Raw genomic sequence first — 11,988 nt, 5'->3', positions numbered from 1 at the left:
AGGCATGCATTATTGTGTGGCGTGACGGTCGGCGGTCCTCTTCGACGCGAAGTCTTCGGGCGCAGTATCTCTCCCCATCTAGCGTACCACGGACGCGATAGATGATCCAGAAATGCGTTTTGCCCATTCAGACGATGACAGAGATATATTACAAATAGTTGCAGAGTGATGTAAAATGGGAGATTGAACTCGTTAAAATTAAATAAGTTTGCAAATGGTCCAAACACTTTTATATCGAGTCGTTTGTGTTTCAGGAGGAACATCTCTGTGATCGTTTGACGCTGTGGATTGCGAAAGTTAGTAACATCGCGGTACGTCAACCCCGCAACGAATTCCGAAACGAGCACCTACCTACCCGGTTACCTATATTCGATCTAAACTAATCTCCATTCGTTCCAACACACATCATTCTTCTTCATTTGCGCCGTGGTCACTGACTTACTTTTTCATTGATTTATACCTGGAGGGAGTAAAATGTCTTTGTATCATAGTGAGCCAGCCCTTATACAGTGATACTAAAGACAGACGAAAATTAGAAAATGATAAAAACCGATTTAAGTAGAAGTAACGTTAGATCTGGATTTCAGTAAAATGATTATCAAGTGTATGAACATTACGAGAGCTGTTGTCAAGTTTATCCCCCGACACGCACTCAAACTAGCCCCCATATCTACCTTAGCTTAGCGAGTTTACTGTATTTGCATCGTACGCCCGATCAGTAAGAGGACACGGATTCTGCGGCCTAGTGGGTGAAGGGGTTCAAAGGCAGAGAAACGATCAGTATTTGATCTTTACGATGCAGAATATCGCAGTGATATTCTGTCAACCCTGTGACTGTATGTCTTATCTTCGTCATTGCTGGCGGACTATCGATACATAGACCTTTTGTAAAATGAATTAGAAACTGTATGCCTATCAACATTTTTCTAAGCGAATCAACGGTGCAGTTTATCGATACTTGCTGACTGTTGAAAAATTGACAATCACCCAAAATATAACATGCAATTTGATTGCATTACATTATGGCAAACATTGAAGTTTCATTGATTAAATAATCCTGTGAATCTAGTTAAACATTCGTCGGAATATGTTTAAACCTCAGATGAATACTCCACTTAAACGACATCATGGTAAATTGAAATGTGGATTATCATCATCAGTACAGCTAAACAAAATTCGTTCTCGCGAATGTCGAGTAAGTGATGGTTACCTGTTACGATGCTCATTCCGTTTCCAGCAACGTGCGAAATTTCTAGCTTTAATTAACGATAAGCTAAAGTAAAATAAATTGCAAATGAATGATTCGATTGAAAGTCAAGCATCGCTGCAACCGCTAATGAGCTTATCCATGCAGTTAAGAAATCTAAAATTTGTGTGACAATTGTTACCGCCACGCCACGTGACAGAGGAGTTCCAGGGAAATAACCCGTAACTTAAACTCATGCGAACTCACCAACGTTGCCCAGTAATGGAGAAGTTACTCGGATGTCTCAGGTTAACTCTGTGAAAAACACAAAAAGGAAACTTGAATTAATTGAGCAAACGGTGCCAATGGTATGCTGCGGATTTAGAGATTTCTGGTTCTTGAATTATTTGTTACTGTTCTCTATTTCCATTTTCATTCACCGCATATTAGGCAAGGACAAAATTCTGATCAAATTTTCAACCTCATCTTATCAAACAATTATTAAACTTACAATAAGTACTTATTCTTACCTCTTCCTGGGTTGCTCCAGAGTGTAAATGTAGATAGTAGTTCTCCCATTATGTCCACGTTGAACGGCAAAGCGAGGCACCTTTTACACTGCAATAAGAATATAACAGAATATTACATTATATTACTTGGATCAGACTACATTTCACTACAGACTGTCTGGATCTGATCAAAATTTTTTCTATAACATTATAGTGATTTGTGATGCGCCAATGAATGAATCTTAGAATCAATAATATAAGGTTGATCAAATAAGCACAAATACCGAATAAATGAATCAAATAATTGCGACAGAATTTAATATCAGTCAAATATGAATGCAAAAATCATTAAAGATTAAAAGCGGGATAGTGATTCAAAATCATATTAATTGCGTATCTTTCGTTTTTATTCACTGTATTGATTGATTTACGTTCTTAGTGATTAATTGATCGGGTTACTTTGTTCAGATTATTGCGTCAATAATGCTGCAATTTCATCTACCCCTGTAATAAGGTAGGATATATCATTTTATTGGTATTCCAATCATTAGAACCAATTAATATCATTGTTGCAATTTATTTCTAAGATCAGGTAAGATATCACAATTTTCATTTAGGAATATTACTTAAAAATCAATGCACGCAAGAGTTAATACCATTTTTTAAATTCAACGAGACTAGACGATTTAAATTCGTTTGTATTTTAAAATAACGTCAGCAATTTAGGGTGTATGTATAGTTTGACAATGAGAATTAACGGTGAGCTGTAGAAAACTGTGACTATGGTCGACAATTTTTAATATAAATAACGCGCCATTAAATAAAACAAAGCGCCATATCCCACGGAGAGAGAGGTATTCACCAAATCAATCACACTTACGATTGTAAAGATGGCGAATAAAACTTACCTTCAGTATTTGCTGACTCTTTTAATTTCAATCACTCACTTTTTCTTTGGATCACAGTTTTGCACTTTGTGGAATAATTACTGAATGTAAGTTTGATAATAGTACACTGATCAAACTACGTGATGCAGCTTCAATACTGTGATATGGATTACAGAACAGTGAAGCATTTTTTTTTTTTAACCATCCATGTCCCAAATCACTGAAACATGTGATTCTCCTTAGACCCGCCGAACACGACCGCACGTAAACACTGATCGGCAACAACTGATGCCGAATGACGCCGCACGATGCTCACTCGCCGCGTTTCCCAACCGACTGATCGGACCGAGATGCGCACAGCGGGGTATTGCTTATCAAACTGCCGTTGTATCGTAGCATCAGCCGTTAATTTAATTTTCGCGTATCGAGATTTATCAAAGATTCTGGGAAAGACAACTCTAGCCTGACAGAGGCTTGATTTTCACTGCGGCAGCATTTTACTGCCCGTGAAAATCCAGACGATCATAACATTCGAGAGACAAAAATATTGTTAATAAAAGTTTCTGAGGAACTAATATAACAGAAATGTTCTAGGTAAATTTATATTTTCATTTTCAATTAACGGTTGACGAACAAACATTGAGAACCGATAGGAAGCTCTGAGATATAGTCAGCACACGATTCCTATATTTATTGAATTTGCGATTGATAATGACAATAAGTGTGGTATGAAGCCGTGGAAGTATCGTACTTACGCCTGAGACGGTAAGCAAAGGCAATTTAGCATGCGCACGTGCTACCAACCAATCGGCGATGACCACATGTTGTTTGGTAAACTGCTCTATGTCCCGCTACTAAACCGTACCCAGGGTTAGTCATCTCTTCTAATCTGCACATTACTCAATGGTAGTATTGATGGTTACTCGAGGGTGCAGACCAGTGCAGACGAGTGATGGCTTGTAGACGGAGCAATGTTCGTTTTCGATAAATATTTATTTTATTTTATTTCTGTTTATAAAAATGTCTCCACCTTGCCTTAGCCAGTGCTGTCAAACACCATCAGCATCAATAAATGAAGAAATTAAAAAGTACCCGGTTAAAAATATGGAACTTAATCGGGTGAGCTTATTTTTAATTTTCATCTCTGGGATGAGCTTCGCTGTCATCGGTACACTACTTTCAAACTACTTTCAACAATTCTCACTGAGTTATGTAGGTAAGAATGCATGAAAATCTCTCTACCCGTATATAATAAAATTTCACGGTTACGTTGACTTCTGAAATACCAAAATAACAACGATTACATGAACCAGTTGATAAACAGGAATTTGAATGCAAGCTGTTTCTATCTCTACGTTAAAGTCCTCGACCTTACCTTTTACCTGAAACAGCAACTTTTCAAATTACAGGTGACGATAACCGGCGTATATTTGCGCCACTCCCGTCAGAAAATTTTTTGAACTTACATGATGAAGGAACATTAAGTCTCTCACTTCGAAATTCAGAAATTAGTAAAATAAAACCAGTCACTGATGCAGCGTCTGTATCAGAGGCCATAAGCTCCTTACACTTGGCGATAGAAATGAAACTATCCGGTAAGCAAAGCAAAGCTGTAAAGTTGTTTCAACATGCTGTTGCCTTAGCTCCTAAGCACCCGGATGTTTTGAACCACTATGGAGAATTTTTGGAACATACACAGAAAGATGTGGTCAAGGCTGATGAGTTTTATGTCAGAGCTTTGACATATCAACCAAATCACGAGGGAGCTTTGGCTAATAGGCAAAGAACAGCTCGGGTTGTTGATGAACTGGACCAACGGATGCTTAGGAGAATAGATGAGAAGAGAGATGCGTTATCAGCAATACCTGATAGCAATGCCGCACTCCGTCGTGCTAAAAAAGAAGCATATTTCCAACACATTTATCACACTGTTGGTATTGAGGGTAATACAATGAACTTGGCTCAAACTAGAGCCATAGTTGAAACAAGAACTGCAGTGGCTGGTAAAAGTATTGATGAACATAATGAAATCTTGGGCTTGGATGCTGCAATGAAGTATATCAATGCGACCCTTGTAAATAGGTAAGGCAAACTATTCCAAAGGTGAATTAATAAAACTTTTAAGACCGATCAGTTTGCAGCATGTAAATTGACTAATATTTTCAATATAGGACTACTTTTATCACCACTTTAGCAGAGATTCATTTCTCACAATTGATAGTGAAGCGCAAATCGCATCATGGCACCAGTCACCTGATAATTGAATCAAAAATACCTAATGGTAACAAGGACTGAGCAAGAGATTTTTCATGTTGTTTGTTACCTTATACCACCATTTAGATCAACTGAACAGAACTGAACAGATGAACTGAACAGATGAACTGAACAGATTCAACAGAAATATTAAATTAACGTCATTTGAGTGATTTTCTGAATTTTCCTACAGATATTTTCACAATACTAGTTGCCAAGGGTATGCGTTGCAAAATTATTGAGACTTTAATACATTGCCTATATTAGCATAGTTATGGGTGTAGGATTCATTATTCATATTAAATTTCTATTTCCTAATAAATTCTATGTATGTGTGTTTATAGTATTAACAAACATTTTAATTTCTACTTGACGCCATGATGCTTTTGCATAGATTAAATGCTCCTGACTGGAATGCTTATAGTACAGCTTGCTGCGGGTCTGACAGTGAACGGCCCTTCAAAACGTGAGCAATTTAAAAAAATGAGTTACTTACGACTGTTCCCTATAATAACGGATTCAGAATTTTTGGAAATATATTACCAGTATCTTGTCTTGATTGTCAACAATCTCAAAAATGTGAATATTGTGGGGAACAGCCATGAATAAAATGTTTGATGTTGTATTATCTTTTGCACACATTTTACACACTATAAATTGTCGTCTGTGACTTTTATTTTTATTCCATTTGTACGTGAGATGTTTTGGCATAGTATTGGCATCTATTTCGTTTGTTTTGTTATAAAACAGCATTTGCATGAATGGGACCCAGTACTTCAAGTATTTTTTCAACTCATTTTTGCATGATATTGCTATGTGTATTCTAAGGCAGAAAACTACCGATAGGGTAATTGCGTCAATGAATGAAAATGGCCGATGAATAAACTATTCAATATAATTTATATGGTAAGTTTTGTTCTCTCATCGGAGTTTTATTGTCTGCTTAGACGTTTCATCATTGGCTTAATCACCCTATTTGTTTTTATGTGGAAGTCCCGTGCTGAGCAGAAGTAGTTTGAATCATTCATAAACTAGTAATTATGCTATTGTGGGAAATTGGGCAATTAGGTAAATAACGAATAATTGTTCAATACACTGATGCACCCACGTGGTGCTTACTTGTTAAATCTGTAGACACCTGCAACACTGATTGCGTATTACAGGGTTGGCTCCATTTCCATCAAAGATATACTAGAAATTCATAAGCGTGTGCTGGGGCACGTAGATCCTGTAGAAAGTGGGCAATTCAGGCGGACACAAGTGTACGTTGGAGGGCATGTACCACCAGGTCCAGGAGACATACATATGTTGATGGAACAATTTTCTTTGTGGTTGAACAGTGAACAAGCTGTTCGAATGCATCCTGTGAGGTAATGTGCAAGCATATTAGGAGCACTAACTGTAACGTTATGTGCGTTTTTTTACAGAGTAGATATTTCTAACTAAACTATTTCAGATACGCTGCTTTGGCCCATTACAAGCTGGTTCATATTCATCCATTCTCTGATGGAAATGGTAGAACATCTAGACTTTTAATGAATATGATTCTAATGCAGGCTGGCTATCCGCCAGTTATAGTTCACAAACAGCATCGACATAAATATTATGAATATTTGCAACTGGCAAACACAGGAGATGTACGACCTTTTGTCAGATTCATTGGAGAATGTACAGAACAAACGTTAGATTTGTTTTTGTGGGCTACTAGCGAATTTTCTAGGCAAGTCCCGGCATTAGGGCAAGATTCTCTACTATCCGAAAACCAAAACACGATTTTGCTCAGCGACGATGGAAGTGGCGACTATGAAAACGATTAAAAAGATTCAAATTTTTATAATCATATATAACTTCAATACAAAATTGATAAATGTATGCCCAATTTTAAATTCGCATGCGTGTCAAGAGTGTGATGAATATTATTGTGATTATTCCGTGAATCGTACATACATACCGGTGGTTTGTACGAATCAAATATGCCACTTCCATTACGAAATAATTGTTATGGCTATTTTCTATTTAATTTTGAGTCCATGTTCTGTTGTAAGCATACCATCAAAGCATAATCGTATGCCAGCCAAAGTAGCCTGCATAGGTGCACATTAATCTTATTGTACATAAGTCAAGTCATCTTTGCTATTAATACAATTTAAAAATTATTGAATCGAGACTCATGTCACGAATTGGGACAATCTAAATTTGTCATATTGTTGAAAATAAGTACTAGTTCAAATACTTCTGTACATAGATCTAATAGGTAATTTTATAAAGTATTTTTTAATATTAAGTTGATTAAGACTGTGATGTAAAATTATTTACCTAATGTTAATCAATGAAGTATAAGAGAGGCACAAATTATTGTACAGATGTAATGTTTGTTTAATCATGAGTAAACGAGTTGTAATGTAATGAGATCAGTGCGGCAAACACTTGCAGGTCAAGATGTTTGAAATTATCAAAAATGTTACAATACGTGATCATTCAGACATTATTTAGAGTAAATTTTTAAGAAAAAAGAATAAACCCAATTATTATAGTGCTTTCTTGTTTATTAATTTTTTTTTATTTATCCAATTGTGAAAAATGAAGAAACCTATACGATGTAATACCATTTTCAAATGGTAAGCTGAACAAAAAAGTCGAAACTTTTTACATACATACAACAAGAAGCTCATTGTAAATAGTAAAATGAATTCGAAACATGAACCATCAGATGATCAGAAGACAATATAGTTAGGTTTTGGTTCTGTTTTTTATTCATCAAGCAACAACATGGTGTCATTATAATACATGTATGTACCCAGAACAATTTTCTGTGCATATCAATCAGAATGAAGAAAAAAAGATCTAGTGAAGGTGAGGCAGATAGTCGAGATTTGTGATATCATGAGTAATGTAATACACTATTACAGTAGTTATGGTCTTATCAGTAATAGTGTCTTCGACTGTGTTAAATTATTTTTTTCCAACTTTATAAATTATTATCATAGCATATAAAAAATTATAAGTATATTTAAAATCTTCATTCAACGAGCAATCTTCCATCACAGTTTATTACCATTTTGTAATATTCTGTGACCATAGAACGGGGATATATATATATCAACATTTTAATTTGCTCGATATATATTACATTAACTTGTTCTACTTGCCTTCAAGTCTGTGATCATATGAATTTATTAAACACAACTTAGACAAATGTATCACATGCTGGATAAATTCTATAATTATTGTTAAATAGTAAACATTAGCTTCATCAATATTGCGATCTATGTGAAAAGAACATTCATGTTTATTTATATTAAAGTCAGTTAGGGAAGTGTTAATCGACTAATGCGTGTGAATTATCATGCTTTGTTCTATTGGTTTGACTAAAAAGGTATGAAAAATTAAAATCTTAAATTGTAGTTAGCAATAAAATATTCCAATACAGCTTCACAGGGGCAAAATTTACTCATAAAAAACTTTGTGACATTTTTTCTACTATAATAACCACATGGAATATTGAGGCATCGAAATATTTTCAAGCTGATAACTATGCAAGATATTCTTAGTTTTAACAATCAATAATATTACTTAACAATACGTTTTTAGAATTTAAAATAGCTGAGATCCACTCAGCATGTTTACTTCCTAAAACTTCCAAGGGATCGAAATTTTTCTATCGTCTGTTTGAAAGTAAACCTGTGCAAATATTTTAATTTAACGGGGTCACAAAAACTTCGAATGCACAATTTTTAAACATAAATATAATGCGTTGATTTGGCACTATTATAACGAAGCGGATTGTAGAGAAAATACAACAGTTATTATTCAATTGAGGACAGCTGGCCAAGATCTATAATTGCAACACTCAAAATCTTCATTTAATTAATCGAAACATTGAAAATTAAAAATACCCCCGTGATAATTAGCTCACGCTGAAGAATTGAGTATTAATATTACGATTTTTTAATTGTAAGAGCAACGGATTATTCATTGGACTTAATATTCTAATAACAATACAGATATATTTTGACGAAATTGTATTTGTTTGAATTAGTATTTAGTTATCTACCGGAATCATTCATGTCACACCAGTGTTCTTCCAACAACTGCACAACTCAGTTCTTCTGAAATGCATGACATTATCAATGAAGCGACTTAGAAAAACACATATTTCCTTAAAGTCCTATGAGTTATTAATTAGATGATTCCGCAGTTACATAAAAGAAAGTGATCTGGATCAAATTATAATATTATTAATACACAACTCAATACTTAGGCCGTTGTTGAGCCACATTGAAACATATATAAGTGTCTTACAGCTAAGAGTTACTTCTGAAATCAGTCGTTATTTGGTTTAATACGAGTTTCGTTTACTAAATTTAAGTAACCGGCTATAGAATAAGATCTAAATAGATTATCCAACTCTGCAGTCAAAGAAACGAGACCCTTACTTTTAAGCAGCCTATAGAATACACCACCGTTTCTTAATGTAAAAAAATATTACAAAATTCATCATATCCAGGTATTACAAATTTTCCAACAATTTACGCGCACTGTAACAGATATTAATCAAAGACCATGAAGCCTACATGATGTAATAAAATGATATTTTGAAAATTTAACCTCATTAATAATATCAATTCAGTTTATAAAATTTTTTTGATCTAGAGGCAAGAGTGAAAATACAATGTTCAAATAAAAATATATACAGTGTATGCAAAATCAAAAGAGCACTATGTACAACTTTTGACTTAAGATACGTGGATATAAAAAGATTAATTTGATACAATCGAGATTGTAGACTGGCAAAGCTTTTGTACCTTGAATTTATACAAGTTTCCAACGAACGAATTGTTGTATTATGTTCTAGATGTCGTATAATAGCCAAATAATACGAATGGTTGAGACCTTGAGTATATGATGATATCATGTTATGAAGAAACCAGAAATTCAAATACATTAATCGAGCAACAGGGTTGGTGATCTACTTCTAATATGTTTCCATAAACCGGTATTCTAAGGCTGTTTTCACTGTCTGGCGGTACACTGGGTCCCTTTTCACGATATTTCTAATGTCTAATCAATATCTTAATTTAATATTACATGATCTTATACATCAAAAAATTAAATTCACAGCTTAAGCATAAGTCAAAAGCACTCTTGTCGCACTCAAGAAACGTTTATTGTACATTTAGTACTTCAAAAGCTTAAAAACCGCTGAAAAACTCAGAACCGGGCACACCGTAACAATGAGAAAGTGCCATACATGTATAATAATTATGATTCTTTGAATGTTGGGTCGTAAATGGGTTTTGGTTTGATTAAGGGACTGCTTGTTTGAATGTCAGCTACAAGTAAACTTTTTTTTTTGCTGTATATACTTTTTTGAATAACTTTTTTTTTAATGTATCTAGAAGCTACTGGTGGAGAAATGCTTCATAATTCATCATGTAAGCAACTTTTGTCAGTAAACGACCGGCGCCTTATATCAGAGAACAAAATATATTTATGGTTTTTATTTGCTTAGTACAGTAGTTAAATACATGATAATTTCTTTATGTTAAAATTTGCAGTAATGAAGTTAACTTTTATCAGCAATGCATTTCTGAGTTAATCAACCACTATTCAATACTAAGTCTCTGAATTTGTAGCTGACGGAAATTTTAATTATAGTCATAATTTTAACTTGAACTTTTGATCCAATTTTACAGTTCTGAAATGAAACAATAAGCAGAGTAAGCAAGGTCTATAGATGCTGATTTGTTTAGTAAGCTAAACAATTTTTAAAATTATGTAGAGAGATATTCAGAAAGATGCGCTTCCAATAAGTTAGCGATTGTAAAAAACTTAGTTGGCTTTCATGCTGGACAAAATGTATCATTTTTTAAATATATATAAAATTATTCAGCGTTATTAAATAAAACCAAAAAAATTAATCTGTTGACATTATCTCAAGTATATTATAACAGAAGATTAAATCGAAAATGCATCACATATTTGAAGATAGAGTCAGGGTGTTTCACCTCATCTGGAACCCGCTGAATGATTTCTGGTGAGTTTACACTATATGATTTTGCTAATCACAATTTTTTCAAAGAGCATCCTCTAAAATTTTATCACTTAATTAACAAGCCAAGAATATTGTAGTAGTCAATAACTGTTTATCATGAGGCAAAAAGGTGACACTAAGGAACTCGTAACACTTTTTACACTAACATCGGTAAAAAATATAGATATATCGTACATCACTATTAGAGTATTATTTGATTAGATTCAAAAGTACATAACGACTAATAGAATTCGTTAGGAATACATAGATTTAACTAAGAATGTGATTAATATAGTGTAAACTCACCCTCAGGTGATGCAACCCATATATTATTAGTATATGGGAGTGTGACGTTTACATCCCACATATTATATTATTATGTATACGGGAGTGTGACATGTAGGTTTAATTGTATCGTGTGTTGCGTGTGCGCGTCATCTTTTGACTGATCTGCTCTTCTTGGAGAAGTTGGCCTCTGAATTGGCTGACTTGGTCCAGTGCTGCGTTCAATGTATCACGCTGCTGTGTCAACAGTTCTTCCCACTTTTGGGCGTACGCTGCAACAAACAAGATTTAATCCCGTCAACATCAAGGCGTGATTATGTAGCAAGCAGTCAGCTGGTTATATGGTATTACAATGCTTAGTCACGATGATCAGATGACTTTCTAATAAGGTGAAATTCTCTCAGATTCAGTAAATAGCGGAGACCTTAGACTAATCATACTTAATACAGAATTATACCAAAATACAAAAAAAGCAAGCTGCGAGAATTAAACAATTTTTATTCAGCTTCCGTGATCCTGACTGAGCACTAAATTGAATAAATGTTCATCCACTAAGTTGTAGCATGAAATTTCGGACAGTATCATAAGCATTTCGCTCCATTTCATAAATTGAAATTCAACAGCAGTTTCAAAAGATAGAACATAAAATGCACAAAGCACAAACCGCCCCTGATCTTACGCCTGAAGATAATACACGTGATCTACAAATGTTCTATGTTGATACGATAATATGGTAATAGATAAGTTAGTAATAATAAGTTAGATTATTTTCAATTCAAGACGTAACCCAGAGAAGATACAATACATTTTTACCGCAATGATTAGTAAGTGCAT

The 11,988-nt window shown here is 34.3% G+C and overlaps 2 protein-coding genes across 7 annotated transcripts in view; one reads left to right on the top strand and one right to left on the bottom strand.

The window, feature by feature from the left end:
- LOC124297566 (kinesin-like protein KIF2A) overlaps positions 1 to 11,988 on the bottom strand; it is a 50,149-nt gene that overhangs the window by 10,732 nt on the left and 27,429 nt on the right. For 4 of the 5 annotated variants that reach the window (XM_046748872.1, XM_046748787.1, XM_046748798.1 and 1 more), the window contains one exon: positions 7,566 to 11,426. In XM_046748872.1, coding sequence (XP_046604828.1) covers positions 11,275 to 11,426 — 152 coding nt within the window. In that variant the 3' untranslated portion in view covers positions 7,566 to 11,274. Of the gene's footprint in view, positions 1 to 1,716; positions 1,723 to 7,565; positions 11,427 to 11,988 lie in introns of those variants that run through there. The other variant, XM_046748815.1, reaches the window with a different exon arrangement.
- On the top strand, positions 3,456 to 7,371 carry LOC124297694 (protein adenylyltransferase Fic). Of its 2 annotated transcripts, XM_046748976.1 has the most exons (5): positions 3,456 to 3,798; positions 3,992 to 4,664; positions 5,230 to 5,301; positions 5,999 to 6,205; positions 6,292 to 7,371. In XM_046748976.1, exons 1-5 carry the CDS (start codon positions 3,603 to 3,605, stop codon positions 6,650 to 6,652), a joined length of 1,509 nt encoding a protein of 502 aa, XP_046604932.1. In that variant the 5' UTR covers positions 3,456 to 3,602; the 3' UTR covers positions 6,653 to 7,371. The 2 variants fall into 2 exon arrangements, with proteins under 2 accessions (XP_046604932.1, XP_046604939.1); XM_046748983.1 differs by lacking the exon at positions 5,230 to 5,301 and having other exon boundaries at positions 3,457 to 3,798; positions 6,292 to 7,368.

Source organism: Neodiprion virginianus, chromosome 1 (genome assembly GCF_021901495.1).
Source record: "Neodiprion virginianus isolate iyNeoVirg1 chromosome 1, iyNeoVirg1.1, whole genome shotgun sequence".
Classification (NCBI taxonomy): Eukaryota; Metazoa; Arthropoda; class Insecta; order Hymenoptera; family Diprionidae; genus Neodiprion; species Neodiprion virginianus.
The sequence above is the reverse complement of the archived record's forward strand: the minus strand, read 5'-3'. Positions and strand labels throughout refer to the sequence as shown.

Coding starts and splice junctions, on each gene's coding strand:
- LOC124297694 (XM_046748976.1), top strand. CDS start 3,603: ATGTCTCCACCTTGCCTTAGCCAGTGCTGTCAAACACCATCAGCATCA. Junction 4,665..5,229: donor AATGCGACCCTTGTAAATAG/GTAAGGCAAACT, acceptor GCTTTTGCATAG/ATTAAATGCTCCTGACTGGA. Junction 5,302..5,998: donor AGTGAACGGCCCTTCAAAAC/GTGAGCAATTTA, acceptor TGCGTATTACAG/GGTTGGCTCCATTTCCATCA.